This window comes from Gymnogyps californianus, chromosome 4 (genome assembly GCF_018139145.2).
Source record: "Gymnogyps californianus isolate 813 chromosome 4, ASM1813914v2, whole genome shotgun sequence".
NCBI classification, from domain to species: Eukaryota; Metazoa; Chordata; class Aves; order Accipitriformes; family Cathartidae; genus Gymnogyps; species Gymnogyps californianus.
Window position 1 is genome coordinate 82998547 of NC_059474.1, and position 16847 is coordinate 83015393.

General features: G+C 38.1%; 1 protein-coding gene across 1 annotated transcript in view; it reads left to right on the forward strand.

Annotated features, from left to right (window-relative positions):
- The window catches only part of CCDC158 (coiled-coil domain containing 158), a 35044-nt gene that overhangs the window by 11390 nt on the left and 6807 nt on the right, over window positions 1-16847 (forward strand). Inside the window, exons 9-18 of the mRNA XM_050895809.1 lie at window positions 1160-1279; window positions 2774-2971; window positions 4235-4714; window positions 5478-5667; window positions 7006-7158; window positions 7612-7724; window positions 8544-8702; window positions 10395-10487; window positions 11853-11978; window positions 14019-14182. Of these exons, the coding sequence (XP_050751766.1) occupies window positions 1160-1279; window positions 2774-2971; window positions 4235-4714; window positions 5478-5667; window positions 7006-7158; window positions 7612-7724; window positions 8544-8702; window positions 10395-10487; window positions 11853-11978; window positions 14019-14182 (1796 nt within the window). The remainder of the gene's footprint in view (window positions 1-1159; window positions 1280-2773; window positions 2972-4234; window positions 4715-5477; window positions 5668-7005; window positions 7159-7611; window positions 7725-8543; window positions 8703-10394; window positions 10488-11852; window positions 11979-14018; window positions 14183-16847) is intronic.

Consider the following 16847-nt stretch of genomic DNA (forward strand, 5'->3'; position numbering starts at 1 on the left):
GTGAATATGGCTGAATACATGCTTGGGACCAAATTCTCCCTAAATTAACTTAATTGTACAGGAAAGGCCCTGGGTGAGAACAGCTCTTTCTGTCACTGGCTGTGAAAGCCCTATTGATAATGTTGTACCAGTTGTTGGGCTCTGTAGAGGGTGTACTTCAGGCTTAGATTTTCTGTGGCAATATGGAGGAGTAGTGTAAGGAGGATTTCAGGGAGAAGTAGTCTAGGATTTACTGAGATTTCTCCTTCTGATGGAGGGCTCCACAAGGTGAGAGAAACCCCTTTCAAAAAGGACCTCAGGCAATTACAGGAAGAAAAGGTCCTGATAATATCCTGCTGCTGCTTAGGCATTGGACCTCTAGGATGAGAAAATTACTGATTTTATCTGATTTGGGGGAAGAAAAACTTCATAAGAAGATCTTCAGAACTTTCCTTGACAACATGCTCTCATATCATCCTGATGTTCCCAGCCCCCATTTGGTGAAGGATATGAGGTTTTCGGACTAGCCCTGCATAAATGGTCCATTACTAATTGAAAAGAATTATGTTATCATTATAATCGGATGCATGAAAGGGAGTGGGGGGCAGAAGAGGAAGGGAAGAGATTATTGCTTTTGTCACAAGCTGAAGAACCATTTTTAAAGAAGTAGAAAGGAATTGCCAGATTTTGGTGTTAGCCAAAAGAGAGAGTGCAGATCCTGAAGTGTTTTTTAGAAGAGCACTGTAGGAGATTTCGTGTATTTTCTCATTGAATGATTCCATATAAATTGCATTTTACTTACACTTGCATTATATTGGCTTTTCTAACCAGTAGTACTACAAATCAAGCAAGGAGCTTGAACTTTGTTCCTAAAGTGGCTCTTTTCCCATTCCATTCAATGTTTATGGTGTAGGTAAGGAATTTTTGAAGAACTGTGGATCAGGGTGGAAGCCAATTCATTCTCAGGAACCTCAGTTAACTCTGCAATGAAATTGAGCTTAATCATTAAAAGAAGACAACACAATTCTGAATACACCTAGGGAATAACTCTGCTGAGCCAAAAGATGACATTTGGACTTCTTTCAAGTAGAACCTAGAAGAAAACTAGAAAAAATCCAATGTACTATTTAAAGTAGAACACATTAAGATAATTCTTAAGGAATACTTGTCTTTATTCTAGGTCAAAGATCTTGAGAAGCAGTTGCACCTAGCTCATTCTGAGATAGTAGAAGCTCAGACAGAACAGGATCAACGCAGCCAAGAAGCTGGAAATCTGAATGACCAAATTCATCAGTTGTTGGTAAAAACAAGTGCTGGTATCGAAAAAAATTCTTGCTTTCTAAAAGCCTCTCCTTACTACTGGTGTTGAGATTTGCACATTGCTTGTTTCTGAAGTGCAGCAGTCCCCTTATAATTAAGTTTGAGGATTATTTTTTACTAGAAATTTGAATTAGTAGTGAAGAAAGTTTCCCAAAGGCCTTTGCCATTAGCAATGCAGGACATTCAGAATTAAGATTAACTTTGTCATAAATTCAAAATCCTTGAATCCTGTGCAAATCATATTAAAGATGCTGAGCCACCTTCACTTTAACCTCACAGTTTAGATCCCTCTGTTAAGCAACCTTGGTCCCTTAACACATATTTTGCAAGGCATATGCAGGATACAGCCCTAAACGTTCCTTTGTAACTGATTGAGAATATTCACAAACTGAACATACAGTATAAAAAAATTTTGCCGCATAGGGTTGGTTTCGTCATAGCTGGCTTCGTGTACTATAATTAGCCTTGCTTATCTTACATAAGATTATTCCTTAATGGCTGAATTTTGGGATATTAGTTTGTGTTGTTTCATTAGGTTGGTTTGCCCAGTTAGTGTCACAGTGCTTCTGAAGGAGGTGTTGAAATTACTTCATTCCATATGGTGTTCTCCTATTCAAGAATATGTTAGTGTAAATCTTTTCCTACAGATTGTACATAGCTATAGAGAAGACTGGAGTCAGAATAAGGTTAGGAATCTAATTTTAGGATTCCTTTTGTTTCTGTGGCTTCAGTTCATATTTTCATTCTGCCATTCTCTGAGCTTCCTACTTAATTCTCTACTTCAGCTTTAACAATATGCAGATAGTTAACAATAGCAAAAGTTATGATTAGCAGAAATGCCTATTGATAGTTCAGTTTGGGCACGTTTTAAATTCATATTTTTGAAATTAGTAGCTCTGAAATGTGTATGTCAGTATTTTTAATATTATTTACATTTTAAATTATCATTTATAATTTCAACTATGTACTGTTAGGATTATGTCTGAGGTAGAAAAGATTTAAGCTCTGGAGAACATGTCACAAATTACTGCATGAAATGAAACAAGCAATGAACAATTCTTATTAGTGGTAAAGATGGGTATTTATCAAGAGCAACTTTCCTTGGCATGTAACGTAGTGCTTCATTGTTTTTCATTTGATGTTGACACAATATAATCTTTTTTTCATTTTATAGCTTATACTGATTTTGGAATAGATATAAATGACATGAAAGACTTCAGCGTTGAGGTGTTACGTGCTTCAAAATAATGATAGCAGCAATATATAAAGTTGGAAGTTGCTGCTTTGTTGGAAGAAAACGTGTAGGAGGTGTCAGACTAGTTTAGCCAATATTTCTGTCTTCTGCCAAGTGTAAATCCATGCAGTAGTCCCTGTTCAGATATGTAATCGTGTAATTGAATGTTGCTAATGTTAAGAGAAAGAACAAAAAAATCCTAAATGTGATTCAAGGAGGGAGATAACTAATTTCTTGTAGACTGAACTTCATAAAAAAGAGATAGAACTAAGTCTAGAAAAAGAGCAGAACAGGCGATTTTGGGATCAGAACACAGACAACAGCATCACCATTGACCATCTAAGGAGACAACTAGACAACAAAGACATGCAATTGCAGCGCCTGGAAAACACAGTGAAGGAAATGAGGACTGAATGTCACAGACAAATGGAGCGCCAGGTTGGTGAGCAACTGCAGCGTAATAGTGTTCAGGACAGAAAGTGCACTGACTGGGGGCTGTACTTCAGAAAGAAATCCTGTAACTCTGGTTACCATGGTTGGGAGGCCTCTGGAGCTCATGTGCCAAAGTGTTCCTTCCAAAGATGCAGATACATGACAGTCAGAATTTGCTTTTTTTTTCTGTTAATCTGACCTGTCCAGCCTTCATTTCTCTTTACTGATGAGGAAGTAGAAGCATTATTTTTAATTTTGATTTTTGACATACAAGCCTCAGGAGAAAATGAATGTTCTGCTGATAGTGTGTTCAATTTTGACTGTAAACCTCCAAAACAATATTTTGTAAATTTCCGGAAAGTTTGATGCTGCCAGACATAACAAGCAAACTATTGAAGGTAGTATTTTTGGTAGTGAGCACTTCTGTAAGAATAATTAGCAAATTAAAGGCCTTCATAATGCCTTACTTTATGTAGTGCTTAACGAAAACATAATGAAGTTTGTGTTTATAACCCTAAGCTGAATGCAGTGGTATGTCAGAAAGAATTACTTCTGACAAAGTAGATTCCTAGACACTGACTTGTAGTACATTCCCCTTTCTTCAAGACTTCAGCCCCTCAAAAATGAGCTGTAATTAGGTAACCCACTTCGCATTATGAGTAAAGACCAAGTTAATGCCTTTATTTTCTATCAAACCACAGGCTTGTGCTACCTCACACATCGTTCTACATTTTTCTCAATCCATTATTTTTCCTTTAAAATCCTCCCACCAGGAAGGTCATTCTTTTGTTCTGTTTCTATTTTGTACTATTAGCAGTTCCTGAGTCACAGTACTTTGTGCTTTAAATGATGCATATTGCTGCCTGTAGGAATAAAATCAGTAATAAATTATTCATGTACATGCTTTTTTTTTCCGAACTTACAGTGCAGTCAGTTGAGTTTTAACACTTAAAGTTCTTTAGCCTCAACTGCTGTAAATTTTATACTAACATTGCTGGTTTATTCATTTTTTTACATCAGTTTAACATTTTTCATTTTCTATGATTAAAAAACCAGTATTCTAAGCAGTACTTCATTTATTAAAATGCAGAAAGAGGAAAGAAAGCCAGAAGAATCACACAGTCATTGTAGACCAGACCATGCTGACCTAATTTTCCTGTAAAACTCAGATGTTTAAGATGAACTATAGAAAACCAGAAACGTGACAGGAAATTCTAAAGGTAGAAATAAACATTTCTCTTGGTTGATCCTTATATTGCTGTTATTCAGATGGCTGCAATTAAGGAAAAAAATGAAAGCATTGGAAGAATCTCCTCTTTGACTGTCCAGCTGGAGTCAACCAAGGAAACGCTCCGTAAAGTTAAAGATCTTACTGCCAAACAGATCGCTTTGGAGACTGCTGAGAAAACAGTGTCAAATCTGATGGCCTGTCTGCAGGAGAAGGAGAGAGCCCTTGAGGTTACCAATCAGGAAATCAAGAAGCTACATTCACAACTTGGCAGTAGGATGCAGGAGCTCCAGCATCTGAAGAATGAAGAGGACTGTTTACACAACGTGCAGTCAGAGTGTGAAACACTGAAACTGCAGGTGTTAGAGAAGGAAAGGATTATTGAGATCTTCCAAAAGCAAATTGATAACATGACCCAGGTTGTGGGCCAGCACAGTCGAACGGCTGGAGCAATGGAAGTTGAGAAATCTCAGCTTATAAAAGAAATAAATGACTGGAAACTCAAAGTAGAAGAACTTAAGGTGTGCAAATGATGCTGTATTTATGTCTCTGTAAGACAGTAAATGTTTTCTGTTTTTAAATCTGTATCTTAATGTGCTAATACTGTGGTTTTAAAGCAGGTCAGACAATGCACCTTGAATCCTAACAGCACTGAAAGAGTTAGTGGGCAGAGAAGAATAATATTATCACATTACCACCAAAAATGAATTTTCACCACTGGTGAAAAGCAATTGCCAGAAGGCTTGTGAAAGCTGGACTGTAACGTGCTGTCCTCGGTGATACAATTGTCCACACCAGTAACAGAACCAGAAATACGAAGTGTTACTGAGAAATAACAGATAGTGAGCACTCAGAATTCCAAACTGAGGACACTGTTCATAACTGGTTATTTCTCAGACAAGAATTACAAGATGTGGTAGTCTTATGCAGGTCAGCATCTTCAGAAAAAATGCACTCCAGACAGGGAATTTCATCCTCTTCAGTTGAACATTAGGAGTGAATATGGAGGTACTGCTACAGGAGGATGGAAATCATTTTCATATGATATGCCTGGTAAGGTTAAACATGCTGTAAAGCCATCAGATCAGTTTCTGTTGTACCGTTTTTGCCTGGATTAGCAATTTTCACAAAAGTAATTTGTCTGTTTTACTCTGTTTTTCTTTCTTGCTCCAAACTGTTCTCTCACAGCTGAGATTTAAAGTAATGATGATGTCTGCACGTCTTTGTGGTTATTTTCTATAATTATGTATATTACACAGTTACTATTGTTTTTTATGTAAGTAGATTGCAAAGGATGAGAAAGAAGCCAGAATACATGAAATGGAGGCCAGACTGAGTGAGCTGGAACTGGAAAAGGTTAAACTGGTTAACACATGCACTGAGAGGCTCCATGCACTTAATGATACGAAACTGGAAAAAGAACAGCTAATGAATGAACTCCAAGCCAGTCGGAGTGAGCTAGCTGGCCTTGCAGGTAGGGAGCCTCAACTTAGCTCAGCTCTGATGATAGCTGCTAAATTGGGCTGATGTTAAAAATAAAAGGGCAGCTTGCTTGCTGAATCCAAATATGGCTGCTGGTACAGCAGAAGGTTCCCTGCCAGCACGGGATGGTCAGATTGCTTCAGAGAGCTATGTCATGGTTTGGGATTCTGGCACAGAACGATGGGAATACAATCTTTATTGCAGTCTCTCACTACCCTGTGCAAAAATACTTAAACCACCTGACTCTGGAGACCAAAGAAGCAGATCTGGTAAATCACAGAATAGAAACTTGATCACTTCTTCCTGAGTGTTATTTAAGGGCACTAGTGGATCCCATTAACCATCTATGGTCAAATTACAGTGGAACTTTGTTTCTGTTTTGTTGTAGTTTTGCTACAGTGTTATTTAAAAGTTTATGTTCTAACTCCACTGTTTTCACAGCTAATGTGTGGGGAAGCCCATCAAGATAATATTTAAAAAAAAAAAAAAAATTAGGGGCTGGACCCAAGGCAGCCACCAAAATTCAGGGAGATCCTCTGTTAAATCTGCACTGCAGCCAGCCAGATGATACTGTTTGCATGCTTTGCTCTCTACGCACCCCTGTAGTCTCATAAAATACCCATTGGTAACATTTATTTCTTCACAACTCAGCTATACTTCTAAACTCATTAAGTTTTGTAAGAATTAAACAGATACTGTGATTTTACGTGGAAGGTCTGCCTTAGGTTTGTATAGTACGATCAGGGTGAATGAGCTTTAGGAAAGGCATATTGAAGTGAATGACCACAGAGGAATTAGGGCCAAGCTGTTGATAAGAGTCTGAGCACACAGCTGGCTAGCTTGTAGTCGTGTGGGTGACATGAGAGGAGGTGAAGAGAGAGATGAAACAGAGCTGAGAAGCGGAGTTGCGGGGGAATGCTTGCCAAATTAGGTCGGTTCAGACCTAAGTCTGGTTGTAAGTGCGGCTGGAGAGAACAATGACCAGGGCAAAATGCTCTCTCTCACTACTACCCTTAACTTTCACAATATGCAGTTGGTTCTAGTGGCAGGAACTCAGAAATGTGCATTTATATCACTTCCTTGAACTGTTGCTTTGGTGAGCAAGCAAAGAACACATTTGTTTCTGGTGAAACAGAAGCTTTTGCTGACATGCAGGACAATGAACTACTAGTTGTGCATTTGTTAGCAGTGGACATTACTTGCTTTATGTCTTGGCTATCTGCATATCTAATACTCCTTTAAAGAGAATAGGTGACAGATCACTGATCTTAGTCCAGAAGAATGATAATTTTTTGTCACTATAATTTCAATCTTTACTTACTCTCGCCAGGGGGATTTGAAGATTTGAAGAGAGATTACCAGAATAAAATTGAGGAGATGGAAAATACTGCAAACAGACTGAAAATGCAGTTGAAATCTGCCCAAGCTGAACTGGAACAGACCAGGACTGCTCTAAAGACTATGGAGGGATCTGATGGCAATGGTAATTATGGATTGAACTTCCCCCAAATCACACACATTTGTCTTTTTAACAAGAGGATTTTTTCTAAGTATTGATCCCTCAATAGATGCTGTAATAATCTTCCAGATATTTTGTGAAATATATGAACAGTGTTGCCGATGACAACTTATTTTTATTTCACCATTTACTACATACTGTAAAACTTAAACCATGAGTTTACTTTTCTCAGATGATCTTTATGCATATTTCCAGGGAATGCTGTTCTTGTCTTGTGTGTGTGATGTCTGGTGCCACTACCTTGGACAAGACTCCAGCTGATTCTAATGGGTGGTTTGCACACAGAAGTGACCATGGGATCCTTGGTCAAGTTACATATTCTAACATGTTGCTGATAACTGACTTCCAGAGTCTTTTATCAGAACTTGGAATGCATAATCAATGTTGTTTATTGAGAATTAACCTTGTCTTTTCCAGCTGTGAAAGTTGCACTGGGAATGCAGAAGCAGATCACAGCCAAGAGAGGACAGATAGATGCGTTACAGAGCAAGATTAAATTCTTGGAAGAGGCAATGACAAATGCAGCTAAGGTCACAAGAGCTCCATGTAAAAGTATTTAACTGTATTTAGAGAAATTTTTCTTTGGAGAAAGGCATGGCCAAAAGCACAATTGGCCCAAGAAGGACCAAAGAGAATTTTACTTGATGTAATGGGCACCTTCTCTGTCCTCCTGCTAGCATATATCAGGGAATATCTCCACCACATAAATTAGCCTTCTGCGTAGAGACAGGTTTTAATTTATATTTGTTCTCCATGAAAGAACAGTACTAGTTTTAATGAGAATCAGGCTCTTACATATCAGTTCTTTTTAAAAATGTCAACTAATGCGTTCTGTATCCTTCTGAATTTGGCCCACAGGGCTTCCCCTCTTTGTTTTCTGAGGCGGTTCTTTGCAGTTCTGGTTGTAAATTCTGTATGTCAGGGTCTGTCTAGCATACTGAGATCTTTCTAGCATTTTCTGTGACAAAAAATCATTCAGTTACCAATAGCTGGAGTTTACTGAATGATCATTTATATCACTATGTATCTATATCACAGGTTCACTGTAACCTGTCCTCCTCCTTTACTGGCTTTGCATCCTGTGGATCCTGAAGCTTAAAATTCCAGTTTCAAAGTGGATCTAAAATCTGAGATACTATTTCATCAGGACCAGTCCAATTGTACTTTTCTTTGTAAGACGTATCTTCTGGTTGCAAAACCTCATCTTTCTGTAAGATGCAATAGCTAAGCTTCTGAAAGGGTTAATTCACATCTTTCAAAGAGAACAAAATTTGCAGAAAACAAATATGTATAATGTAGGTAGTTATAAATTTTTTACTCGTACTTTGTTGTCCTCATCTGAAATTCAGGAGAAGCGTTACCTCCGAGAAGAAAATAGTAAACTAAGTCAAGAATTGAGCTATATTACAGCAGAAAATACCAAGATTGCTGGGGAACTGGAGATGGTGAGATCACAAGACAAACATCTGAAAGAAAAAATATCTAAGATGGAGGCAGCCCTTGATAAGGTAATTTAAGGTAGCTTTCAGTTCAGTGAGACTTTTGGGTGCTTTCTTCTACAGTCACTTGGGAAGGGAGAATGTGTGACGTCTTACCTAGGTTGTATTTAGTATGTCCTGTTCACATGTACTGTAAGATACTTACCTGAAGAGATATCTATAGTTAAGACTGTCTTCTGTTCTTTTAATGCTAAAAGGCTTCTATTTTCATTAAGAGAATTCTTGATTTAGTCCTTACTAGCTCAGGGAAATACAAACTGCAGGGAATTTAAAGCAGACTGACCTTCCAGGCAGTAGATTGACCTTCAGACCTTCCACTGGCTCTTGGCGTGGCTCCTTTCTCTGGTGAGAGAGACTATTATTCAGTATAACAGGGGCTACACGGGAACCGAGTGTTGGCACACACTGACTGAACACACTTGTCCATGCTCAGCCCTTTCTGGGGCCTTAGCCAGCTGTGGGTCCCTCAAGGTGAGGGAAATTTTTAAGAAGATTGTGGTGGTTCATTTGCCTTTTTTTGTTGAGGTTTCTGTTGCTGACATACCTGACTCTTAAGGCTAGATTCTACATTTTGGTCTGACTAGCACATAAATCCCTGGTGCCCTACAGGTAAGCTGCTGCTCTTCCAGAAGGAAGAGTCCTTTTCAGCTGCTCAGAATTCTAGCTTTTCAGGAAGTAAATTTCCATGTAAGGTGTCATTCTCAAATTGCTTTATTACTTAAAAAAAAATAATAAAAGTAATTGTCATACCTCCTCCCAAGTGTGGCATTTCTTACTTTAAATGCTTGACACTGGAAACTTAACTTTCTTTGTAGTATATATCATTGTGCACAGCACTAGCCAACTGACAGAGAAGCTGAGACACAGTGGAGCCAGGTGCTCACTGAAAACTGGCACATATGGTACACTGAGTAACAATTCTTAGAAATTAGTAAAGGTTGTACTGTGTCGTCTGACAGGATGCTAGTATATACCATTGCAGAGCATCCATTGTATAAACATCATAAAGTGTAATTGGCCATCTTGCTCGTCATTAATGATTCAGAGTTAAATGTTCAAAAAGCTGCTGCTTGTAACGATACATCCACAGTGCCCCAGGGAGCCTGCCCATGCCTCAGTGGCAGTCATAAAGAAACACAGAAAGAGAGCCAGGTTCTGATAATGTAGCTGTTTTTATTTTAAAACCGAAGAGGCAACTCTGCTAGAGTGATAAAAGCAGTCTGGTTCGTCAAGATAGCTCTCTCTCTCTTTGTGCTTTGGCTTAGATCTTCTCACACCTTTTCAGAGTAAACTTTTTAAAGAAGAAAGAGTATATAACAACTTAACAAAGACAGGTCAATAGAGTTATCAGCCATCCATTTTAAAACCTTGAGTATAGTTTTGCCTCATTAGCACAGTTGAATTTTCTAATCCCAGAGGTTCAGTAGGTCTAGGACTGTCCCTGACAGGATTAGCTCCCTTCTGTGATATTACGGTGTGCATATTACGACTACTAGGATCATATAACCAGTCAGTTGCTTTTGTAAGCCTATCAAGAAAGGCATCTGGTCATATTGCAGTATTTCTATACTGATAGCAGTAGATAAATACAGCATCTGTATGTGTGCCTTGTTGTTTCTTTATCGGAAAGAAAACAGGAAAGAGTGTAATCCACACAAAGTTAGCAAAATTAATTTATGCCTCTTCTGTCCTCTCTTACAGGCATCCATGCAATTTGCAGAATGTCAGTGCATAATCCAGTGTCAGGAACAAGAAGCTATGCGCTTCAGACTGCAGCATACTTTAGATGTAAAAGTAAGTACGTTACTGAGAAGCGTGGGTATAAAGTTAGATGCATTTACTTCGTGTCCTAACTTTAGGTTTAACCCTATTTATTGCGAAGTACTCTAAAAAGTTTGTGTTCTGAAACCTTTTTTTACATGGAATACCTCATTGCTGCACAAGTCATGTCCGTAATTTCGGTTACTTTGAAGTGCTATTTACAGTAAGGGCAACAAAAAACCAGCTACAGGAATATTGGACCACATGCTTCAGCTGCTAAGCTTTGGTTTCAGTGACACTTTAGCATTTGCTTGCGGCCCTAGGCAAATAAAAGCTAGAAATGTTCATGGCATTATTATGAAAAATGAAGGAGAGAGACAAAGTCTATGGGGATGCCTTTTACTAGTGTAATTGTTAGAGATAGAAAGCACTAACAAGCTTTTGGGCAGCCACATCCTTCTTCAGGCCTGAAACCCAGCAACCTTAAAGCTACGTACAGGCTGGAAACAAGGGCTCTGAGTTTAATTTGATTATGCTAATTAGTTAGGCATCACCAAAAAAAAAAAAATTTAAGAAGCAAAGAGAGGTGTTAGCAAGGGGAAAGGAAATACGGTCATGAGGCATGTGGAACAGAAAAAGGGAGACATGTAATTGACATCTGTCGAGCTATATAGCATTAGTGAAAGATAGGGTATAGGGAAAATCATGCAGTAATGTAAAGCCAGCATCTCTATTATAGAGCCCAGACTTTTCATTGCCCAATAGATTTAGTCCAATCTCTATCTTTACTAATGAGTTTAATAGAGAATGTTATTTACCTTTGCCTTGTTTATAACCATAGACTATTAAGGCTGCAATGAAACTACTGCTATAAATGAATGGTACACTTGGAACAGTAGTTTTGTCATAAGGAATGATCGTTAATTTTAGTGGCCCACCCCAGTTGCTAGTTTTGAGTGAGAAATGAAATGTTATATTCAAAATACAAATCTACGTAAGCGATACAAAAAGTACTTCATATGAACAACAGCAAAGGTGGGGAATCTTGTACTCCAACGAAAGAAATTCTCACCCAAGTGGGGGAAAAAAGGTACAAGAACTGTGGGACAGTTTAGTTTTAAGGTGGCCCTGAGATGTCCTCCACTTCAATTGTTCCAGAGCATATGTTAAAATTCTGAAAATAAATGCAACTGCCACTCTTGCACCCAGTTCGGCCACTAAAAGGGTTCTGTCTGAGCACACCTAATAAATATTACGAAGTGTTTTGAGAATTGAGTGCTGCTTATTATAAAAGATTTGACTAAAACAGATGCCGTGTTACAGAGGGCACGCTGTCTATACCCATTTATTCTTCTTAGCTATACTTGCTTATTTTGCTTGGGTAATGCTTTTCCGCAGGAGCTGCAGGGCCCAGGCTACTCATCAGCTTCTGCTTCAGGCAAGCTGCGGCACATAGTGCCTCCTTCCCACCTGCATTCTGCTGTCGTGCCACCTTCCCTGAACTTGGCCAGCTGCGCCCCTCATGTGAGTACCTGCCTCAAAATGGGAAACTGCATGGGAAACAGGGATGTTCCAAAGAGTAAAAATAACATGGAATTTCTACATGGGAGAGCATCTGGTAGGAGCGTCCAAGAGTGAATTCTTAACACCAAAGATGAAATCATTTTCTGTAGCTTCTCATACATTACGGCCTTTCAGATTTTCTTTTTTTCCGTTTGCAAAGTATGTGTAAAAACCAACCGGACAATAAAAAATTCTGTAGATTGTAGTAGGAGTTTATCTTACCTCTATCACCAATAACATCTATAAATTATTAAAATTGACGGTACTGATCTGTAAGCAGTTTGGTTTTCACTTTTTTTTTAGCTAGTACTTTACTTGCTGTAAATCACTTACATTTGGCAGTGAAAATAGACTTGTACATAGTTCCTGATAAATTTCATCATCTGATTGACATGTAGTAGCTTTTAATACTTAAATCTTTCTCTAAGCCAGCCTTCACTGATTTTGACGAATTTTATCCTAAAAGACACATCATTGTCCTTCCTTCCTTTTGTTTTTGTACATCTGCATTTAGATTTAAACTAGATGCTAGTGTTGTTCTATATTTTTCATTACAGAAAACATCAACTCAAATCTCTCATGCAAAAAAAAAAATCTTTTGGTATTTTCAGTATAGATTTTGTATAATTCTCCAAAAGGGACCTGATGTATCTCCCACAGAAATTGGTAGAGGTCTTTTCATTAATTTTTACCTCAAAATCTGTAGGAGACTACAAGTTAGTGCAGATATTTTTCAGTAATATTTTCTGTTTTACTTTCTGGTGTGGTGACAAATATTTACATCAAGGAACAAAGGATAGTTAATTCTGTGAAATCCCTGCGGCATCAGGCACTCCCATTCTCTTTTCTTGGAGTTAATCAATTTATACTTCAGAGGATAAAGAAGGAAAAAGAACCGATTTTTAATGTAGTACCATGGTGAGGACCTAACAGGTTGTAGGAGAACTTGATTCAAATTCTGCTTGGATCTTGTTGGTTCCTGTATGATTAATTAGTGTACAAAATGAAGGAGCTCCAACACTTGAGACAGAGACCCTACCTGGTTGATAGCCTGGTTTCTTAGCCAGAACATGGGAAAGAAGGATTTGGTCTGACTCAGTGTCACATTGACCCATTATGAAGCTGAGGATTTGTTCGCCATATAAGCTCTGCTGAAACTAGTGTGTTCCCTTTGGAAATGACATTTTTTTCAATGAAAACATGTTAGCAGAATGTTTCTAGCCAGTTCCATCCACAGATGAAGCATAAGTCAGTGGGAGCGGTGCTTTGAACATGTGAAGTGCTGAGTAGTCTGAAAAATCCAGTTCTTCACAGGAAGAAAGGATTCTTTGAACCAGGCCTTTGCCTCAAGTCCTGATCAGTAAAATGAGAATAATATTGCACTTCATCTCAGAGTATGGTTGTGACAATAAAGTGGTTTATATTTGCAGCCAACTCAGCTGTTACAGAAATGAGTGCCTAGAAAACACCCTGATGTACTAGTATTTCTGTCTTCAGAGCTGTGTTTGTGTACTGTACAGTAATACCCGGGATCACAGGTTAAAAAGGAGAAAACAGAGTTGTCACATAAGCAAAGATTATTGGTTCCGAGTACTGAAAAAGATAATGGTTGTATTGGGGGGGGAAGCTTTCATAATTAAAGGCTTATTTTAATGTTTTTGACCTTGAAACAGTAGTCGTAACCTTTTTGCAACATTTACTCAGAACGCAGATGTTAGCCGTGTTCTCCCTCAGTCATATTTGGTTGCTTTACACATTTCTGTCAGATAACTTTCCAGATAACAGTGCGGTCATATTCAGAGAGAATTTTGACAGTCTTCAAGTTATCGTAATCTAGCCTCCAACACTTCTTAACTAAAATTACAAAAAAATCTGCCCTGTTTCTAACTGGTAAGACAAGAATAGAGAGGGGAAAAACATGTGACTTTGCATGAGTACAGGTAAGAATTGAAGAAGAGAGTGCCTTTATAAATACTTTGTAACTGAATGATTTTATTTCAGATGCCTTCCAAGCCAGGCATTTTGAAGGAAGAACCGTTGCAGGATCTAAAGAGGATTCTTCAGGAATTAAAAAGCTCAGACAATGACATTCCCTCGGTGGATCTTGGCAAGGATGGCCACAATGGTGGGAGAAAATCACCTGTAGCAACCATGAGGAATACAGTGTAGGAGTAATATACTATTATTTCTGTTATGTACTCTGTACTTGTATTGCCTTCTAAAACTAGGATGTGGCTGTTCATGTGCTTCAGGAGCAGTATAGGATGCCTTTTTGCTTTTTGCTTTCTGCTTTTATTTTCATTTAGGACATTTCTTCTTTTTCTGTCTTACGTAAATATCCCTTCTCTCGTTGTTGAAGCAGACAATTATTTTTTTACCAAACAAATGATAATGACAGTGGTACATGAAGTTAAAAAATCAATACAGCACAAATTCTGATGTTTCTAATCCGGAACATAAGGACACTTCATAAAGGAAAATATAATTGATGGACTTTGATTAGGATCAAATTTATTTAAACCATGACGCTTCTCCCATAATACATACTGGTGGAACAGAATCAGATCAGTCCCAATATCCTGTGTATTCTGGGTGTTTTTGCTTTTCCCAGGTATTCTTATTGAACAAAAGATCTGCCTGTTATCAACAGGCAAATTTTTGACAGCTTAAATATAGAAGCTTGTATTTCACAACCGGAAAAAGGATTCATGCACAGAAGTTGGTCTGTCTGTCTGATTTTTTAAGTAGTAAGTGTACTACCTCTACCTGCCTTGAGTTTGCCTATCATAGATGGAGTCCTTTGGAGGCACGACGATCAACAGTGTCCTTTGCCAGCCTGTACTATAAGATTATTACCTATGTTCTCTGTTCATGGTGGCAGTGGGAGAAACTGTTCTTTTCTACATATGATTGCAAGCTTTTATGGTTCAGACCATGTGGATTTTATGAGAATTTTTCTCCCTTGCAAAAGCGTTCTCTTGCAGAGCTGAAATGAGGATGGGAGAATCCTACAGCTAGTAATCCCTCAAGATACAAAGCTGTCTGTCAAAGTACATGACTATCTCAGTGCTGTTGGTAGCACTAGTTCTGATGTTGTCTTTCTCCATCCTTCTACACAGAGGTGGTGCAAGTAGAGGATGCACTGCTGTCTTCAGCCTACGATCAGATCCTTGCAAAAGGTGAGAAATCACCTTTCTGAAAAGGTCACGGACAACACAGATACGGATGTTGATCGAGTGAATACAGTAGGACGATACAGACAATTTTTTGAGAAATAAAAAGAGAGTTGTACAAAATGGATTTAAAAATTGGGAAGAAAATAATTGTTTATGTTCTAGTAAAGACTAGAAGTTCCTTGTAGATCAAAAATCTGAGATCACTCAATGAAGTAGTGATGTATAAGATTCATTGACGAGGCTTGTGTCCTTAATCTCCGAAGTTCGTGTTTCTATGTACCACAGAATTGGTGTTAAACAAATGAGAAGGATTACCAAAAGGCATTCATCACCTTGGCATTTTCTGTAAAGAAAAATGTGGTAATGACATCCACAGGACATTGCTGAAGTCCGTAGAAGTTAATAAGTTTCCTTTTAAATAGATACTTTATTAATTAAATAGAGGACCTTTACCAAAAGATAACACAAGTGGTATATGGAAAGCTGGAACACAGTGCTTCTAGGTAGCTTCAGCAGAGCTAAGATTTTGTTGATTGTCTCCTATGAAAACTGAGATTAAGCTCAATTTTTTTTTTTCTCTTTTTTTCCCAGTGCCTTCGTTAAAAATTGTGCTGTATCCAAAGTTAACATATCAGAATATAGGATGCCAAATGGCAAGTGCCATTTGCTATAAAATCTTACTTGATTTTTTTTTTTTGGCCTATTCCAAAGCTGAGGTTGTCACAAAAAGCCTGACATACAGCAAGAAGGTTTTGTATGATAAAGAAAGATAGCACTTTGTATGCTTCAGGCATGCTTAGCAGGGGGGTTTTGTGTAGATACAGATGGAATAGCAGAGCTGCTGGTGGAAATGGAGCATTTGTACAAAAGGTCAACATTAAATTCAGCGAGATTTTACTTCTCCAGAACACTTCCAAGTGTCTCTCAATGCTCGTACTTAAAATGAGTCTAGCTGGTTTTTGGAAATTAATCAATGATCCCTTTCCATTCTTTTATCAAATACCACTGTACTCTTAAGAATTTACAGTGCCTGAGAAAAGACATAGGTCCAAACCTGGAAGAGGCAAGAATTTATGTTATGGTAGTCATCTGATGCTATTAGGTGAAATACGGGCTAAAAAGCACCTAATAACAGGAAGCTGGTCTGAAGAAGCTAAATAGAAGTACTGTTGTGTGAGTAACCAGAACGAAGATTGCAAAGGCATTAGTTGTCTAAAGCAGAAGTTTATTGTCTTTTTTCCATCTTTATGACTAGTTGGTATTCATAACGAATCTAGTCCTTTGTTTACCAAAGATATCCATTACTTCAGTAGTCTAAATTCACTCCAACTCTAATAGACTTTTTTTAGTGAACTCGTATAACAATTTTACGATGCCTTTTCTTCAGTATTAGAATGTGGCTGCCATTGCACTCTGCTTAAAAACCAAGCTTATCTTCTAAAAACGTGAAGTGTAGCAATGCTACTGGCACGGCTTTTGCTGTGATTTTGACAGGGATATGTTTTCCCATGCAGGGAGACTGCAGCTAGAGACTCTGCTACTGAAAGCATTGTGGAAAAGGGTGCTTTTGGATGGTGAGAAGTGCTTTCACTTAGCTGAGTAATGTGCTTCTTAAAGTACTCATTTGAGATTCAGTTTCTAAGGCTTTTTCAAT